Below are 20678 nucleotides of genomic sequence, written 5' to 3'. Positions count from 1 at the left end.
CATGTACGCATGTATCAATGTGCAAATGTACAGCTTTTAAGTTTAAAAAAAAAGTTTATTCAGAAAACTTGACTTAAGGTAATTTGGGGATAATTCTAAACCACTGATGATTAACATACGAACACTTACATTGTATTACCTACAGTACAGTTTTTGTTCATATGATTTAAAGTGAAAAGATAGAAAAAGGTTATTTGGATTATATACGCTTTCTTATACCAAGGATAAAATAACCGTTTTTCCTGTTGGGTTAAATAAAAAGCTGTTGGGAGTGCATACTAAATTAGTTTACTTTACATATGGTGTGACCATTTCAAAAGGCAAGCTTATGGGATTGTAGCAGTTGTATTGATTTAGTAAAGTTTCCAGCAGTTAGTCACATATAATTGAATACATGTAAAATACATTTTTATTAGTTGATATGACTTTTAGCACTATATAATGAATAGCAATGAATGTATTTCATTTAGTTCTATGGTCACACAGGGGAAAGAAGCATCAGAGTTGGGAGAGTTATAGGAGGCAGTCACAGAAAAGTAAAGGGGAAGGGAGGAAGGGAGGATATTGTCAGTAAAGGTTGAAACCTCCAAGACATAGAGTCTGATGGATTAACTGCAACACCACACATCGCAGCTCTTAGCCTGCTCACACTTGCAGTCGAAATCCTACTATGCTGATACTTCACACATATTTCATTTTTTACCAAATGACGTTTTATGGCATTGCTCTTTACAACAAGACTGTCGGCACCTTTTTTTCCAACAGCATTTGCTCACTTCATGTCTCTGCCACCTTTTGGTAATTCTTGCAATATTTCAAACTTCTTCATTATTATGTTTGTTGTGGTGATCTGTGATCAGTGATTGATTACAGCTTGCTGAAAGCTCAGATGATGGTTAGCATTTCTTAGCAACAAAGTACTTTTAATTAAGATACTTCATTGTTGAGGAGCCTGGGTAGCTCTGTCGGTTGAGCTTCTGACTCCTGATTTCAGCTCAGGTCATGATCCCAGCATCGTGGGATCAAGTCCCACATTGGGCTCCATGCTGAGCATTGAGCCTCCATAACACACACTCACTCTCTCGCTCTCTGTCTCTCTGTCTCTCTCCCTCTCTCCCTCTGCCCCTCTCCCCTGCTTGCTCTTTCTCTATCTATTAAAAGAAAGGAGGGGGGGCATCTGGGCAGCTCAGTTGGTTAAGCGTCCAGCTTGGACTCAGGTCATGGTCTCACAGTTTGTGAATTCAGGCCCACCTCAGGCTCTCTCCTGTCAGCTCAGAGCCCACTTCAGATCCTCTGTCTCCCTCTCTCTCTGCCCCTCCCCTGCTCTCTCTCTCTCAAAAATAATAAACGTGAAAAAATATATATTATTTTTTAAAATAATGCTACTGTACACCTAATAGACTGTAGTATAGTGTAAACATAACCTTTATACACATTGGGAAACCAAAAAATCCATTCAACTGGCTCTATTGGGACACTCCCTTTATTGTGGTAGTCTGGAAGCAAACCCACAGTATCTTTGAGGTATGCTTGTGCTCTTTCCTCTACATGGCCCAGCGTCTTCAAATAACTAAAAAGTTATACATCAGTTTTCCCTACCTTGTTCCCCTTCTCCCACTCTTGATCTCAGCTTGTTTATCCCCAAACTGGTCACTTTGCTCTGTTTGCACCACTGTTAAGTGTGCCTGTATTTACCTTACCCATATGTCAAAGCACAGATTTAATTTTTGCCATACTTACCAAATTAAGCAGTGAATAGAATCTGGTTTCTGGCTCTGGTATTGACTTACAGTTTGTAATGTGTACCTGATACCCACTTTGAAGTTGGTGCCATGCTGCCCACCCTTGTTTACAATAACCCTACATATTGGTGATATTGTTCTCAATTTATGGAAACTTAAGGGTGAGACCCAGAGAGGTATGTTCTGCTTCTTTGGTCACATAGTGCTAGGGTTTGAACTCTGATGTTTCAGTCTTTACCTTACAAATAACTCCCTCTTAATCATGGTAAGACAGCTTTTTGGATGCTTAAAAAAAAATGTGGGTCGAAAGAAACAAATGTGCTGCCTCTGTACCCTTCTTCCACAAATGAACTTTCTAGTAGTTAAATGCATGCTGAGATTGCCATTCAATAAGTAAAACCACAGAAGTTATTGAAAGTAATTTTTCCTTCATTTTGTAATGGGGGAGGGGGGATGAGATATGAAGTCTGTTAAAACTTTCAATCTATATATTAATTAAAATCTTATCTGTTCTTTATTTATAGTATAAAGATGCATTTATGAAAGCGAATCCTGGCTATAAATGGTGTCCTACCACAAACAAGCCTGTGAAATCCCCAACACCCACTGTTAATCCACGAAAGAAACTGTGGGCCTTCCCATCTGAGTCTTCAAGAGATTTGCCAAGCCCCAAGAAAGCAAAGACCGAAGAAATGCCTCAGCTAAACTTTGGAATGGCTGGTGAGTTTAGACATTATTTCTATCTTCTACCTGTTCTTCTTTTTTTTTTTTTTTTTCCTTTCTTTCTTTTTTAGGGAGAGAGCTCAAGCAAGGGAGAAGGGCAGAGGGAGAGAGAGAGAATCCCAGCAGTCTCTGTGCTGTCAGCACAGAGCCCACCATAGGGCCCAATTCCACAAACTGTGGGATCGTGACCTCAGCTGTAATCAAGAGTCAGACACCCAACTGACGGAGCCACCCAGGTGCTCCTCTACCTGTTTTTTGTTTTTTTTTTTTTTTTTTTAAGGATAAGGCAATACATTTAGGTAGTACTTTTAATAAATAATCTACAGAGAGAAAGAGAGAGAAGGAAGTAAAATTTATAACCAGTGTGCAGCATTGCAAATATAGCATATCTGAAAGTTTTGGAACATGATATACATAGAATGTGTATGTATAACTAAAGGAAGTGTGAACCAAGTAGTAGAGTCATACATATATGTGAATTTCTGGCATTGACATTATGGAAAGGCAGACCACAAGGTGGAGATTAAGAGGTCAGGGCATTTTATAATGTAACAAAGTAGCTTAAACATACATATACACTATTAGCTATCCTAGTAAGTATCTTAGTTATCATGGGTTCTTATAAAGCCATAATTAATGTTGATCATTTGAGGATCTGAAACCTCAAGGGCAAGAATATGAACAGTTCCATCACAAGTCTGAGATGAATCTGACAGCTGTTTCTTAGAGGGAATTCCCATTCTACCCGCCATCCCCCTTCTGTCCCCATTCCTGTATGACCCAGGCAAATGAAAACTTCCAGATGGCCCCATTTGTTATGGGGCCTTTAATACTCTTTGGGTGGTAAGGAATGCTAGAGCATTTATTACCATGAAATAAAGTACTTACATTCATTCTGCACATGGCTCTGTCTTCCCTGGCTGTTGCAGTGCAGTAATCAAGAGAGAAATTTTCCAGGATGAAGTTGGGAGATTGAGCAGGGTGGAAACTATGAAGTTGGTATAGAGCTATATGGTTCCTATTTCATTATTCATTATAAACAAATTTTCTTCAAAATGAGAGCATGAACCATTTACAGTATGGGGAACCTGGGAAAGCAGGATGAGCAATATTGGGATTAACACCTTTTTAATCCAGTTTTTTAATCCAGTTTTATTGAGCAATAATTGACCTACATTAATGTATAAGTTTAAGACCTACAGACTGATGGTTTGATTTACATATATTGTGAAATGATTACAGTAGGTTCAGCTAACATCTATCTCCTCCTATAGATAGGATAAAAAAAGAAAAGGGAAAAGAGGGAAAAAATTTCTCCTTGTGATTAGAACTCTTAGAATTAACTCTCTTAACAACTTTCCTGTATGTCATATAGCAGTGTCAGCTGTACGTATAATGTTGTACATTATATCCATAGTACTTTCTTATCTTGTAATTGGAAACCTGTGACCACCTTTCCTCCAATTCTTCCTTCCTCCACGCTGTTTCTCTGCCAATCACAAGTCTGATTTCTTTGTGATTTTCTTTTTTTTAAGATTCCACATATAACTAGGATCATACAGCATTTATCTTTCTTTGACTTATGTCACTTAGCATAATACCTTCAGTGTGCATCCATTTCTTCACAAATGGTAGGATTCCCTCATTTTTTATGGCGGAATAATATATTATTGTGTATATACGTGTATATTAAATCGCATCTTCTTTATTCATTCGTCCATCAGTGGACACGTAGGTTGTTTCTATGTAAACATGGAACATTTTCTACAATAGACCATGTGTTGCCACAGAACAAGTCTTAGCGAATTCAAGAAAATTAAAACCATACCAAATGTCTTCTGACCACAATGGCATGAAACTAGAAATCAAAAGCAAGAGGAAAGCTGGAAAATTGAAAAACTCATGAAAATTAAACAACAGTCTATAGAACAATCGATGGATCAAAGAAGAAATTAAAGGAGAAATAAAAAAGTTTCTTGAGACGAACGAAAAATGGAGACCTAACACTGCAGAATTTGCAGTTCTAAGTGAGAAGTTTATAGCAACAAATGCCCACATTAAGAAGCAAGAAAGATCCCCAGAACAACCTAACTCTGTGCCTTAAGAAACTAGAGAAAGAAAAACAGAGCTCAGGCTAGTGGAAAAAGGGAAATAAGACAGATTTGATCATAAATAAATGAAATAGAGAACAGAAAAACAAGAGAAAAAGTTAATGAGACTAAGAGTTCGTTCTTTGAAAAAATAAACCTATAGCCAGACTAACCACAGAAAAAATATAAAAGACTCAAATTTAAAAAATTATAAATGAAAAAGACATTGCAACTGATACCACAGAAATACAAAGGATCAGTAGAGGCTACTATGAACAACTATATGCCAACAAACTGGACAACCTAGGAGAAATGGAGAAATGTTTAGAAACCTACAACGTACCAGCACTGAATTAGGAAAAAATAGAAAATCTTAATAGACCAATTATGAGTAAGGAGATTGAGTTAGTAATAAAAAATTTCCCAATGAAGGAAAGCCCAGGATCAGATGGCTTACCTGGTAAATTTTACCAAACATTTAAAGAATTAACACTAGTTCTTCTCAAACTCTCCCAAAAATATCAAAGAGGAGGGACAATTCCCAAACTCATTTTATGATAGCCAGCATTATTCTGATACCAAAATCAGAAAGGGACACTACTAGGAAAGAAAACTACAAACCAATATTCCTGACAAATAATAGATTCAAAAATTCTCAAAATACTAGCAAACTGAATCCAGCAGCACATTAAAAAGATCATTCACTATGATCAAGTGGGATTTATCCTGGGGATGCAGGGATAGTTCAACACCTATGTGACCATCTCAATAAATACAGAAAAAGCACTTGACGAAATCCAACATCCATTCATAATAAACACTCTTAACAAATTAGTCACAGAAGAAAGGTATCTTAACATGATAAAGGCCATATAGAGAAAGCCCACAGGTGCCTCATAATAGTGAAAGGCTGGAAGCTTTTCCTTTAAGGTCAGGAATAAGACAACTGTGTCTACTCATCACTCTTATTCATCATCATACTAGAAGTGCTAGCTAGAGCAGTAGGCAAGAAGAAGAAATAAAGAAAAAAAAAGTTTTGAAAAAAAAAGTAAAATTTTCTGTTTGCAGATGACATGACTTAATATTTGGAAAATCCTAAAGACTTAACCAAGAAACTATTGGATCTAATCAACGAATTCAGTAAAGTTGCAGGATACGAGGTTAACATATAAAAATAAGTAGTGTTTCTATACACTAACAACAGATATTCTGAAAAAGGACTAAATCAATCCTATTTACAATAGCATTAAAACAATAAAATAATAATAAACTTAAGTAGGTAAAAGATCTTCAAAAACTACAAGAAACTGATGAAAGAAATTGAAGAAGACACAAATAAATGGAAAGGTTTTCTGTGTTTATGGATTGAAAGAATTAATATTGTTAAAACAATACAGTCAAAAGCCATCTATAAAGAAATCCCTACCAAGATTCCAATGGCAGTTTTTACAGAAATAGAAGGGACACCCCTACAATTTATATGGAGCCACAAAAGACCCTGAGTAGCTGAAGAAATCCTGAGAAATGAGAACAAAGGAGGGGGCCTCATACTTTCTGATTTCAAGCTATAAACCCATAGTCATTAAGACATAAAAACAGACATATAGACCAATGGAAGGGAATCAGGGTCCCATAAGTAAACCCAAACTTACACAGTCAACCAATATCTGACAAGGGAACCAAGAATACTAAATGGAAAAAAGATCATCTTTTCAATAAATGGTGCTGGAGTAATTGGATATTCACATGGAAAAATAAATGAAACTGGACCCATATCTTAAACCATAAAAAATTAACTTGAAATGGATTAAAGACTTAAATATGAAATTTGAGACTATGGAAATCCTAGAAGAAAACATAGGAATAAAGCTCCTTGACATAGGTCTTGGTAATGGTCTCTTTTGGATGTGACACCTAAAGCACAAGCAACAAAATAAAAAATCCAAATACCCAAAAATCTGTAAGTAATTCCTACAAGTCAGTAGTAAAAAACAGAAACAAAACCCAAGTAAAAAGTGGGTAGAGGACCTGAATAGACATTGATCCAAAGAAGATGTACAAATGACCAACTAGGTACTTCAAAAGACACTCAACATCACTAATCAATAGGAAAATGCAAATTAAAAAGCCACATTGAGATACCACCTCAGCTTCTTAGAATGAACATCATCAGAAAGACCAGCAAGAACAAGTGCTGATGAACAGGTAGAGAAAAGGGAACCCTTGTGCACTGTTGTAAATTGGTGCACCCACTAAGGGAAAAGTGTATGCAGGATCCTTAAAAAATAAAAGAAAAACTTAGTGATTCAGTGTGTGATTCATAGTGTAACAAAGCATGTGGTGTTGTCATATATGAACACTAAAAAATGCAGTCTGACGGGCACCTGGGTGGCTCAGTTGGTTAAGCATCCAACTTTGGCTCAGGTCATGATCTCACGGTTCGTGGGTTCGAGCCCTGTGTCGGGCTCTGTGCTGACAGCTCAGAGCCTGGAGCCTGCTTCAGATTCTGTGTCTCCCTCTCTCTCTGCCCCTCTCGTGGTCATGCTCTGTCTCTCGCTCTCAAAAATAAATAAACATTAAAAAAAAGGGGGGGGGGGAGAAATGCAGTCTGACATAATAGCATCCTGAGGAAACAAAATCTTCAGGTAGTTGTCATGTAGGTGTCTATGGTATAATTCTAGGTAAACCACCAAAATGATCCTCCTGTGTATCCCAGAAGAATCAAAATGCAGGGCTCTTACTTTTAGCTGTCATTGTACAACTGTAGTTTCGTTCTCCTTCCAGCAGTCTTGGTGAGCCCTGTGGACTTTCCAGATTATATCAGTTGCAGTGTTTCATAATAAAACATTTTATCATCAGGATCATAAAAGACTATATGGATGATTGGCTGGCAACGGAATTCCTTTAATTATCGTTTGTCTTCCACAGCTTTTGCTCCCAGTTCTAAATCAACAACAGTAGGTGTTTTTCATACAATGGCTCTTCACAAACCAATAATAATTGTAGACAAAGCTATGAAACCTTTGAAAACTATGAAAGATGTCTGTTTTTTATACCATTTTTGACAGTTTATTTATCTGCCTTTCATACCTACAAATCGAACTGTCTGAGACCTAGACATCAACCAAGATTTTTACAGGTCAGCTTTACAAAAACAATGTTCTTTTAAAGTAAAATAAGGAAAGAAAACACCTTCTTGAGTTTGTGTCATTCTGTGAGGGTCTGTGACATATGTTGGTAACCCATGGTCATGGCCTTGTTGAGATGGTGTATGTATAGTGGATAACACTGTTGTGATATTTCCAGTGGTATCTCTCACAACACAATGAAAGCAAATAGGTTTGCCTTTAATTAAAACATGGTGCCTAGGGCTGCCTGGGTGGCTCAGTCGGTTAAGTGTCCGACTTCAGCTCAGGTCATGATCTCAATGGTTCGTGGGTTCAGGCCCCCATTGGGCTCTGTGCTGACAGCTCAGAGCCTGGACCCTGCTTTGAATTCTGTGTCTCCCTCTCTCTCTGCTTCTCTCTCTCTCTCTCTCTCTCTCTCAAAAATAAATAAACATTAAATTTTTTTTTTTTTAAACATGGTGCCTAGCTGTTTGAATCTGAGGGATCCTTACAGGGTCTTTAAAGGACAATTTAAGCTTTTCCTCAACATGGAGCCTCTTCTGTTTTTCCATTAGTCCTTGTCATATGAGATTTTGCTATTTTCAATAATCCCAAAGCAGCTAGATGTATGATTTCCAAGAAGGGAAAGTGCTATAGAATTTAATTGAGTACAGGCCTTGTTGGTAAAGGGAAAGCATGCTATCTGTATATTTTTGATGTTCTAGATAACATTATGTAAGTGTAAATTAATGTAAAGGATGATGGCAGTTTTTTGGTCTGTGTTTTATTATCTGTACAGCAAAGTTACATTGGTGCATAACTGAAATAAATCGTCAGGTGAGCATGTTCCTATTTTACTTTATATTTGAACTAAAACATTTTTATTTCTATTAGAAAGCAATCATCCAGTCCTCCTGATCCCTAGAATGACAGCTGTAAAAGTATTTAGCTGCCCTAAAGAACCAAATTAAAATTTTACTTTCTTTTAAATTTATTTCCCCCTCCTTATTTTAATTTTAAACAGATTTAAGTGTCTATTTTAACAAAGCACAGTAGTTCTTAAACTCAACATTTAATTAAAAGTGGAATCTTAAAACAACAGCAAAGTGCCTTGTTTCATCATAAAAGCTAGAGTTCCTGTGTTTTCTGTATGTGTATCTTCCTGTGTGGCTACTTTCCAACACTGAGCTATTTCTAGACCACCTGATCATTTGGTGGCCTGTTTTCCCCTGTGATAACCTTTTTTTTTCTTTTTCTTTTTTAATAACCTCAGATTATTTTTTCAATTTTTAAAAAAATTTGTATACAAGATGTGGTCAGAGTTGCTTCATGAGTAAGACAGATTGTATACAAGAATATACTTAAGGTCATATCTTTAAACAGAAAAGAAAAACACCTCAGTGTCTTCACGCAAGAGTATGCCTGATTCTCTTTAAAAAAAAAAAAATTGTTTATTTTTTAGGTGGAGGGGCAAAGAGAAATAATCTCAAGGAGGCTCCATGCTTAGCATGAAGCCCAGTGTGGGACTTGATCTCACAACTCTTGAGGTCATGACCTGAGCCGAAATCAAGAGTTGGAGGCTTAACCAACTGAGCCACCCAGGTGCTTCTGATTCTCATTTTTAATTTAGGAGAGATTCCTAAAAATAAAACCGTATTTATTTAGGACCTATATGCACTAGGACAGGCACTGAGTTAGGCACTGTCATATATGTTATTTCATTGCAGATCTAAAACTTAATTCATTTAAGATAATCTTAAAGGCTATAGGTTTGTTACTGTTTTTAATCCTTTACTTGTTTAGGGGCGCCTGGGTGGCTCTGTCCGTTCGTTGGGCATCTGATTCTTGATTGTAGCTCAGGTCTTGATGTCATGAGTTTAAGCCCCATGTTGGGCTTTGCATGGGGCATGAGGTCTACTTAAAAAAAAAAAAAACTTGTTTAATTATACCTCTGGATTGTAGATCTACCACATTGCTGTTTTTATTTTGTCCTTTTGTTTCCGTTGGTTATTGAAGGAAGAGAATAAAGACCTTCACTAATATAAAAAGGATTCATTTAAAATCTTAAAAGTATTTCAAAGAAGGGCCTGACTATACTCCTAAGATTTAAAATATCAAAAATACATAATTATCTAGTGTAAATTTGTTTTTGAAAGTTTTAGAGAAAGATTATTTCAACAAAACCCACTAGTAGATTTTGGAAGGCCCATTTATAAAATTTGTCTCTGTTCTGTAGTTTCTCATATAGTCTGGTTTTTGTATCAGCCCTAATTTTACATGGTAGCAATAACAGTTTGAGAATGACAATATCAAACTTCGTAGACATTAAGTATAAGTACTCTTTTGGTTTGTTTTTTTTAATCCATCTAAATTCCCCATTCAATAAGGCACGAAACATCACATGAGAAGATAATTCATATTCTAAACAGCTATGGAACTGAAGAACAGGTTATGTTGGAATGGTGGGACAATAGTTGAATTTAAAAGGCTCACAAAAGTATGAGTACATACTTAAGCACATATATGCTAGGTTATTGCTATATAAAGAGTTTTGAAAGTTTTCTATAAAAAGTTATATATGGTTCTGTTGGATTGAGTCTTTGTTAGTATTCCCTTTCGACTCTGTGGATTGTATGTACCTCATGCTTGTGGATTGATGATTTATTTCTTGTTGACTTTTTTAGATCCTACTCAGATGGGAGGCCTGAGCATGCTACTTTTAGCTGGAGAACATGCTCTTGGAACATCAGAGGTAAGGTGGTCCCCATCCCTGACCGCTCTGCTCACGCTGGGGCTTGAAAACACAGACATCTGTATTCTGTTCACAATGTTTTTTAGTTTCACTGTTTATAGCTCATAAGCAAACTTTACTTCTCTTTTTCTTTTCTTTTTGTCAAGATCTATTTGTGCTTTGTATTGCGCCTTGAGTATAACAGTAGTGGTATAAATAAGTCCAAGAGGACACAAACAAGTCAGGTGCAGATTTTTGAGGTTCTGTGAACCTGAGAGAAAGAAACGGAATATACTGAATGTTAGCATCTGCCATGATTGTGTCATGGTCTGTAGGGCAGGTCCTAGGACTCATTCCATCTACTCATAACATACCCTGTTTTTTGTGATGTTCTCATGTAGACTTGCTAGTGAAAAAATGAGAGTTTAATTGTCAATCTCTCTGGTACCTGAATAAATCCAGACTCCTGTGTATGAAACATGGCACTCCAAGATTGCTTTATTCTTTAAAATGGAAAACAAAAAGGACCCAGGCCCTCATGACCTTGGTTTTATGATCTCTTATTTTCTTGCAGTTTCTGGACTGCTTTTACAAAACATTTTTAGGTATGGTTTTGATCGGCAGGTAGTAGCAGTTAAACATGCATAGTTTGCATTTGTGAAATTTCTTGCTTTTCCAGGGCCATTTAACAGAGGCCAGACAAATTAACCTGCAGGTCATATTGTTTTACCGACGTCAGCTACTTGAGATGGAGATTTTTCAAGCCCGACCAGAATCGCTATTTACAGCAACATAGCAGGCATCTCATTCTACTGCAGATACATGTATTTTCTACTTTTTTAAAAAGTTACCAGTATGCCATACAGTGGACTCATTCAGATAGTGGTTTTAGAAGATACCATGTAAGATACTTATATCACAAAGGCCATTATTATGTGTTGTTTACATTTGTGATCCATAGTTGGTGACCGTATATTCAGTTTAACATAATTATTTTGATTCCATTCAATTCAGTGTAGCAAAAGAATATGTAAACTGGTATTCTGGTAGTTACTTACGTGGTACTAATCTCTAGCTGAAAAAAATTGACATGTCACTTTGTGCCTTTACATACTTGTTATTCAGCATGTTTTTACTTCCTGACACACTAGAATTCTCAGGAAGTCATTTCCCTTTCTGACACATGGCTGCTACCTAATAGGAACCAGACTGACTCTCACTTAGGTGTAGAGTATCCCAAGCATGAATCCCAAGCTGAATTTTGGAATACTAATGCACACTTGACCTTTCAAGACAGTATGACTCATGATTCCCAAGAATGTGCTGTATTATTAAAGTTGGCATCACCTTTTCTAACAGACTATACTATAATGATGTTTTCTTCCCAACTTCTGTTACCATTCTTTCTAACTCTCAGGAACACGTTTAAATAAATAAACATCCATCCATAGAACTTACAGATAGATAAAAATAGTAAAGACTGCTTCCTCCCTTCCCCCCCACCCCAACTTTTGATTAAAGTTTACCTCTTGGGCTCTTCTCAGTGAGAAGTTCTCCTCCCTTTTAAGAAGAGCAGACTTTTGACACAAGTAATTTAAACAGTGCATTGGTCAACCTTTTATTTCTGAGGAATGGGAGCTATTTTGAGAATTCTCAAGCTAAACAAACTTAAAAAGGTAAATTACTTGAAGAAGTGAACCATGTAGGAGAAGGGAATCCGTGCTCCTTGGGAGGAAGTTGCCAGCAGTTAGGTCTTTAAGAACCACTTCTAAGAATACAGCTCCTTCTTCATTTTTCCTACTTCTCATCTCAGAGATATATTTAGGTCATTATTGAAACTAGTCTTGAGATACTGAAACAATTAAGCAGTGAGTATTGTACAAAATTAACCTATGTCTAAATATGATTCATTCTGAGAGTTCCTATCCGATATATCAGTGTACTCCATTTAGCACCTATTTTCTGTGCAAAGACTAGTCTTATTCCAGATATACAAATGTGGTTGTACAACTTTAGGGGCTCTATGTATATACAACTCTATGTACATAGACAGATGATGACCGTAAGACAAATATAGTAAATATGTACTTACATTTTCCTAAGAAAATTATCAGGATAATGAGATAAGGAGAGAGTTCCAGAAATTTCATACTGCTGACATTTGGAACAATTACTGTGATGTCTGTTTACACTATGAGGTAAGACCAGTCAAATAAAGTGACATTTTACAAAAATTCTGCCACAGGAAAAGTCTAATCATATTGGCTTTTTAAAATGGCATGACAGAATTCTTATTCTGAAATATTATTCTTAGAGGGAGGAGAGTTTCCTTTGTTCACTATCCTGAAACCTAACTACATAGAAAAAATCCTCAAAAGTCTATATTTTTAAATGTGGAAATTTTAATATACTAATAGTCGTTTTTAAAAAAATAATTTTAGAAGGTATCGAGGCTTCTTGTAAATAATAATTTTTCAGATGTAAATGATATATCTGAATATCTTCCAATATCTGAAGTAATAAAATTCCAGATTAAAAGCTTCTTTGGCCTATAATATTTTCTACATCTATCTGAAGTAGTCTTAGAGTTTTAGAGAGAAATTATAGGTTCTTGAGATATCAGTGGGGAAATAATGACAAAGAAAATGTTTGAATTTTCTCTTTTTCCTGAATCTCCTGATTAACTCTGAATTTGCCAGAATAAGTTTGTTGCATTCTGAGGTATACATTTTTACATGCTGCTGTGATTGAGGCAGGCTTTCTTCTGCCGTTTCAATTGTGGTAACTTTTCTGACAAGTAAAAGGGATGAAATTTGTACTTACAGTTATTTTTCACATAAATGATTAGCTCTCTACTTCTTTTATATCCAGAGCACATTGAAATGCATTAAGTAACTTTTTTAAGTGTTTGTCATTAATTTATGGATGAGGAAAGAAAATAGATATATTAACAGGAAAGACACTAAGGAGTGACCCGTGGCTCAGAATGCCAGACTAAGCTTGTCTGTGTTGAGATCCAGTGAAATGTAAGCATAGAAGTCTCATTAGGAAATAATCCTGTAAGAGGGAAGGAAACGGAAAAGGATGGTACCAGTGAATATGAGATTTAAGCAAACATATTTAAATCAGAAACCAAACCCAAGTTGTTTTAGCAATAAAACACAATATAATGATCAGCTGAAAATAGGCCTACAAAGGGCTGCAGAGGAGCCCATCTGTTCAACATCAAAGTAACATTCACATTAGGAGCACCTGGGTGGCTCAGTCAGTTAAGCATCTGACTTCCACTCAGGTCATGATCTCGGGTTCTTGTGTTCGAACCTCACATCAGGCTCTGGAGCCTTCTTCGGATACTGTGTCTTCCTCTCTCTCTCTCAAAATAAAATTAACATTTTAAAAAAAGTAACATTCACATCAGACTCTGGGAAGAGCTAAAGAGAAGGCAGTTACATAAAGAGAGTTAAACCCTTACATTTTATATCAGGGAGTTATTATCTAAAGATGAAAATGCAATAAATAAAGTTTATAATGATTATGTGATCTAGAGTTTGTAGAAGTGATCTCCAGGACTAAAAATCTTCTATACTTTTTTATATTTGTTACTTTAATAAAAATGCAAAGCTGAATTAAATTACAAAATAAAGGCAGAGAGTGCTGCATTTCAGAGAGTGTGAAAGGGACTGTTAGTCAACACATTATATATAGAACAGCTTGGATTAGTATTGGAAAAGACAACACTCAGTATTGGACCTAAGTCAGCGCCAAAAAGTCAGAAAGTCATCTTAACTAGAACAGAAGGGATAGTTTGGGGAGTAATGGAAAATTTTAAAAGTGAGGCACGATAATCATAGCTGATAAAAAGGTTTGAAGGCATCATTATCTTTTTAGTTGTAACTGAAGGCAGACTTTTTTTTTTTTAACATTTATTCATTTTTGAGAGACAGAGCGTGAGTGAGGGAGGGGCAGAGAGAGAAGGAGACAGAATCTGAAGTAGGCTCCAGGCTCTGAGCTGTCAGCACAGAGCCGGACTGGGGCTCCAACCTACAATTGGTAAGATCATGACCTGAGCCGAAGTCAGACACTTAACCCCAGGCAGACTTTCAAATGTGTGGGAAATGTATTAGATTTTAGGTCTGTGATTTTATTTTATTTAAAAAAAATGTTTATTTATTTTGAGAGAGAGAGCGGGTGCGTGAACTGGGAAGGGGCAGAGAGAGAGAGGGAGAGAGAGAATCCCGAGCAGGCTCCAGGCTGCCAGCACAGAGATCTATGCGGGGCTCAGTCCTAAGAACCGTGAAATCATGACCTGAAATCAAGTGTCGGAGCCTCAACCGACTGAGCCACCCAGGCGCCCCTAGCTCTGTGATTTTAGAAAGCCTAGTTCTTTTGTTAGAAGTGTAAAGTTCTGATCAAGCCACTTTTTTCTTTGCCTTCCATCCTGTAAAATGGAACTAATAATAATACCCACTTACCTCTAACCCTCAAGACATCTATGAAGATTAATGAAATAAAACCTGTAAGGTAGTTTTAACTCTGAAAATGCCTGAAAAGCATTACTGCAGGCCCCTAATATTATCACCCTATGTTATTCTAGGCCTTTCATACTTAACTTGAAAGTTTAAGTTATGTCGTGCATCGCTCCTACAGGATGTTGTGTGCGTTACCAACAGCGCATGCATATACGCATGCACACATGCAGGTGTGTGCGCACACATGCAGTTCTTTGTCCATTGAAAACTTGTAGGAAAGTGCAGTTGTAATTTACTCTCTATCACTAGGTGCTCAAGAAGGAGACAACTTTTTAATACCTGGGAAGAAACACTGTGTAGGAAGTATGACTTCAGCAGAGTAGCTGAGTTAGCATGGAAGTTAGTGGAGGAGATGCTAGCAAATGATGGTACACCCCCATTATGAAGGGACTGTACAGGTCACACGTAAGAATTGAACAGTGTAGGAACTGTGTGCCATCTTTGCACACATTCAGTCCTATGACAGTTATTTGCCTATGCTTACTTTGTGCCAGTCACGTCAGGAAACAAACCCAGACACAAGTCTCTGCCCTCATGGAACTAATGATATAAAAAGATACAGGGGCTTATTCTTCACATGGTATTTCTGGCTTCAGAGGAAATCTGAGTGATTTTTTTGATCACCATCTGCCTGTTCAAAAGTAAAACAGTTTATCCAAATTTCTATATGATTGAACTTTGAAAATATTCAATAGATTTTGCTTCATGTTTGTAATATCAATCTCTCACTTCCTCCAAGGAGCCCTTCCTGATTTGTTGAGCCAGATTTGATTCCTCTCATTCCTGATAATTGCTCTGCCAGTGTTAATGCATTATAGCTCTTGATTATATTTAGTTATATTCTTTATTATAAACTCTATAATAAAATTCTTTAAAAAAATTTTTTTTCTCATTGTATTCTATGTTTAAGTCTTGATTCATCAGAAGACTTCAAACAACTGAGATAGGAGCAAAGATAGGATTTAAACTGCAGGACTCCTTGCTTGCAGAGTAGTTACAAAACTATCACTTACTGAGCACTTCCTTCATTCCCGGTACTGTTCTGTTTTTTTTTTTATTTTATTTTTTAAAAATTTTTTTTTTCAACGTTTTTTATTTATTTTTGGGACAGAGAGAGACATAGCATGAACGGGGGAGGGGCAGAGAGAGAGGGAGACACAGAACCGGAAACAGGCTCCAGGCTCCGAGCCATCAGCCCAGAGCCTGACGCGGGGCTCGAACTCACGGACCGCGAGATCGTGACCTGGCTGAAGTTGGACGCTTAACCGACTGCGCCACCCAGGCGCCCCTCCCGGTACTGTTCTTAAATGCATTACTTAAGAGTAACTCTTGATCTTCACAACAATCCTGTGAGTTAAGTCTTGCTTCACAAGTAAATATTAAACCATTAAATGAGGAAGTGGAAGCAGAAGGGCTAAATAACCTGCTCAGAGTTGTGCAACTTGAAGTGCAGAACTGAGATCTGAACCCAGGAGGACTGGCTTCATGCAGGATACGGGGCCTTCAGCCCCCCACCCACCTGACCTTCGCTCAGGCCACTTCTGCTGTGGTGTCCTGTGCTGGACCTTTACAGGGGTATTTCAGGAATGCTTTCTGGCCCAGGCACTATGCTAAGCACTTAGGCTGATTATCTCATTTCACTCCCAACAAGCCCTTTGAGGTTGGTGTATTATTCTTATTCCCATTTCATAAATGAGGAAACTAGGCTAGAGAGGTTAAATAGCCTCTCCAAGATCGTAGAGCCAGGAAGTCACAGTGCTAGGATTTACATTATGTGTAAGGTTTCTGGTCAACAGTAGGCTATTAGTAATTAAGGTTTTGTGGAGTCAGAAGTTACACATGGATTTTTGACTCCTGTTGGCCCCCCTAACCCTCGTGTTATTCAAGGATCAAGTGTATTTGTAAAGTGAATGAAAGATTATGTCCATGTTTTAAACGCTGTGAGTTTTAAGTTTTTAAAACCTATAGATTTCGATAAAATTGAAAGTTCTCACCTGTCTTTATTATAATTTCTGACATCAGTGAAGTAGGCGAAATTATTTTCATACCTGTTGGTACATTTGAGCTCGTTTGATGTGTGCCTTCCTTAGGCTGCTAATTAGACTATTCCACTATACTTAGATGCATTGAATTCCACAACCCCCCCAACTCTTACCCCTTCCCATGAAAGCTTTTATTCCCTTCTCACAGTTTCATAGCTTCTAAACCTATCTGATGAGGAAATACACTATATTTAAATTTTACATTAAATAGCAAATGGGCTTTTTGAGCTTACTTTCTCTTCTTTCTTTCTTTCTTTCTTTCTTTCTTTCTTTCTTTCTTTCTTTCTTTCTTGTTTAAGTCACTGTTCACTGCCCATTTTGGCTGGAACTGTTGTCCGGTCTCTCTTTCTTTCCTTCCTTCTTTCTCTTTCTTTCTTCCTTTCTCTTTCTTTCTTTATTTCTTTCTTTCCTTCTTTCTTTCTGTGTTTCCTTTCTGTCTTTCTGTCTTTTCTCCCTTCCTTCCTTCCTCCCTTCCTTCCTCCCTCCCTCCCTCCCACCCTTCCTTCCTTCCTTCCTTCCTTCCTTCCTTCCTTCCTTCCTTCCTTCCTTCCTTCCTTCCTTCCTTCCTTCCTGGTTAAGTCACTGTTCACTGCCCATTTTGCCCAGCCTCTTCCATATGTCAGCAGTGTGGGCTTGAGGCCCAAAGAAGCATCTACCCTTGCTGAGTTCCCAGGCCACACTGCTCAAGACAGTGATGAAACTGCATGGGCTCTTTAGTCTCCCAGAGGTGGTAGGAAGGGGTGTTGGGGAAGGTGGGCCGCAAGTGAGCTGGGATAGAAAGAGGAGGATGCAGAACACGAGGATAAAAGGGAAGGGCGGTTGTGGGCACTGTGCTGTTGAGAGCATGTTTTTATACACTGCTGCATTCTGGTTTCACATTGTCCATGGAAGAAGGCAGAGTAGTACTGTTAACTACATTATCATGTGAAGAAATTGAGGCAGGAGAGATGCTGCTGTCTCAGTTGCTATGGCAGTGACTTGTAGAAGTGGCCTGGAGTCTGTTCCGGACTCCATAGTAGTGCTCTGCCACATGGCTTATAATGATAGGAGAACTTCACTTAATGGTGCTGGATGAATACTCTGGTAGCCCTGGTGCCCTGAGTGAAACCACAGACTTATTCTTCCTTTCAGCCACATGACCTGTACTCTCAATTTTGGGAGCGTGCAGGTCTATGCGTTGTTATCTGGTTATGCTCCCCAGGGTAACCCAGTGTTCTTCTCAGCTGTGGCTCATTCCTGAGATCAGCTCGCCAGGTGCAGTGCTTCACTACTCAGGTTCTCTTTAACCTAATTTAGGTTTAATTAAGAGTGGCTTTATTTTAATCCTCAAAAACATTTTGAAGGGACTAACTTGGATGTAATATGCTTACATTTAATTCACCTGTGTTTAAGCTCAAGTCCATTTCAGAGCTTCATTTAACATCTCATATTAAATGCAAATTAAATGATCACTCAGGTACTCTGTTATAGAATACTTGGCCAAAGAAAGCCTCCAATTGTAGGAAAGACTGGGTCATGCTGAATGAGGGCGAGAATCAGATCACTGGCCCTTGGCATCACAAGGGATCTTTATACTTAAACTCTGAAATGGAATCCTCTACTCACAAACCCTCTCCCGTAGAAGACAACCCCCTACACCCCACCCCCAAACCTTTCTTCTTCAAATTCCCTCTTTCAGTGAAAGGCTTTGTCCGACCCTTTCCCTCAGCCCTGACATCTTTCCAGGCAATTACTGGGGCCTGGCAAATACCATCTCTGATTTAATTGGAACCCCACATCTCAGCTAGTTTATTTTTTTAACCTTCTAATTGGTCTTCTGCCTCCAGTCACTTCTCAGCCAAGGTCATCCTGCACTCCACTGACAGAATTATCTAACTGTGTATCTCTCATCATGCTGCTCCACTGAGTGAAAACTTTGGCTGGCTCCCCAATGCCTTCAGCCTAATTTTCAAACTTTGTAACATGGAATTCAAATTTCTCTCAGTTCGATTCATCTCCCACTACACTCCCAGGCTTCTACTCTTCATCCATACTGAGAAAGTCATTGTTTCGCAAACACACAGGGCACCTGCCTCCATACTTTTCCTTCTGCTGTTGTCACATCATTTCCGCAATTCTGGTGCTTCTTCTTGGGATATCTCAGACATTACTATCTTGACTTCTCCCTGTCCCAGAAGGAGTGAAGGCTGCTTCTCTGTGGCAGTTCACCAGTGTGCACGTACCTCTTAACTGTGTAGCTGCCCCCTGTACTTGGATCACAAGCCACATTCCCTTAGTTACCATTTTATTCCCTATCATGTAATGTGTACTAGTGGAATGTAAGCTTCTTAAAAGCAGTCAGCAGTCTTTGTGGCTGGCACATCGTAGGTTTTTATTGTGTATTTGTTGAAGGAGTGACTATCAACAAATGTTTGGATTAGCAAGGAAAGAAATGTATGGTTCAGATAGAACCGGTGCACTTACCCCTTTTGTTGACCATATGTGTGCATCAGAATCCCACTGTGTGTAGCTGTGGTCTTGTGCCTTGTGAAGTGGGAACAGGCTCTTGCTAATATCTAGCTTTCCAAAGCACTTACAATGCATCTAACTGGTGTGATCTTGTTATCGGGAGGCTGGATCACATTTCTGTATCTACTGGTTTCACAATATGAAGTATACTTATGGAAGAAGATACTACTTTGTTGTAATTCTTCATTTGCTAATAATTCCCCTTTCTTAGTTATTAAGAATTATAGCTAAATCATAGAGAAGATTGAATTTAAGAGAAGTTAACAAAATTTTGCTTTTAAAAATCCCATTAGCTGTTTCTTTCTTGGGCAGATAGCTACACCTAGTGGCTTTGTGGATTATTTCAGAGACTCTAGGAACAGCTTTTTGGGCATTTTTTTCTCCCTTTATTTAACCTCTGCTTATTTGGTATCTTTTATTTCCTTTTAATTGGTGAAAAGATATTTTTAACTCTCTTTTATGCTGTTATTTTTAGAAGGTAAGTTGATTCTAGCATAGGAATGGAGATAGAGGAATTGATGTTTGTCCATAAAAAGCATGTCCCATGTCATAAGTAGAGTACTGTAAATACGAATAGCAAGGCAATTAGGCCCAGGACCCTCTGATACTTAAATAGGAGCCTTTTGTGCAAAGTACTCTCTTTCTGTTATGTGGATATTTCCCAGATTTCTTTGCCAGATGTGTATATTAATCAGTATATGCACAAATATACACACTTGCATTGGATGCCGTATTTATCAAGCACACAAGAATAAATTCTACCCACATACATTTTCCGTGTCATTGTACCATATTTATATTTTGAGATTTTTGATGGAAATATGCCTAGCATGTATCACACACATTTCTGCCTTTTAATCACGGCTATGTTTTATAATTATCCTTATCTTGACAACTTAGAACCATAGTTAATAAATATTAATTGCTGCAGTGAACTGAAGCCTTCAGGAGACACTTAGAGACTCTTTGCTCTAATTTCTTTTAGATAGACTACAGTGCTTTACAAAACATTTGTGTCTATTCTTTACAGTTTTTCTGTCTTCTCCTTGTGTCTCTTTGCTAGTGGTATTGTTTCTTTTGTAACTCTCCTTCTTTTGCAATTCTATTTCTATTTCTCCTACTCCTGTCCCCTTCTGAATTGTGTCTTCTAATTCTGCTGTGGACTAGAGAGGCAACTAACCACATAGCTTAGTAGTAACTCAATTC

The 20678-nt window shown here is 37.7% G+C and overlaps 1 protein-coding gene across 6 annotated transcripts in view; it reads left to right on the top strand.

Moving 5' to 3' along the window:
- BBX (BBX high mobility group box domain containing) overlaps positions 1-20678 on the top strand; it is a 285709-nt gene that overhangs the window by 196606 nt on the left and 68425 nt on the right. For all 6 annotated transcript variants that reach the window (XM_058731518.1, XM_058731517.1, XM_058731512.1 and 3 more), the window contains 2 exons: positions 2267-2462; positions 10347-10414. In XM_058731518.1, the coding sequence (XP_058587501.1) occupies positions 2267-2462; positions 10347-10414 (264 nt within the window). The remainder of the gene's footprint in view (positions 1-2266; positions 2463-10346; positions 10415-20678) is intronic.

This window comes from Neofelis nebulosa, chromosome 5, assembly GCF_028018385.1.
Source record: "Neofelis nebulosa isolate mNeoNeb1 chromosome 5, mNeoNeb1.pri, whole genome shotgun sequence".
Classification (NCBI taxonomy): Eukaryota; Metazoa; Chordata; class Mammalia; order Carnivora; family Felidae; genus Neofelis; species Neofelis nebulosa.
Note: the sequence above shows the minus strand (reverse complement) of the source record. Positions and strands in the feature narration are given on the sequence as shown.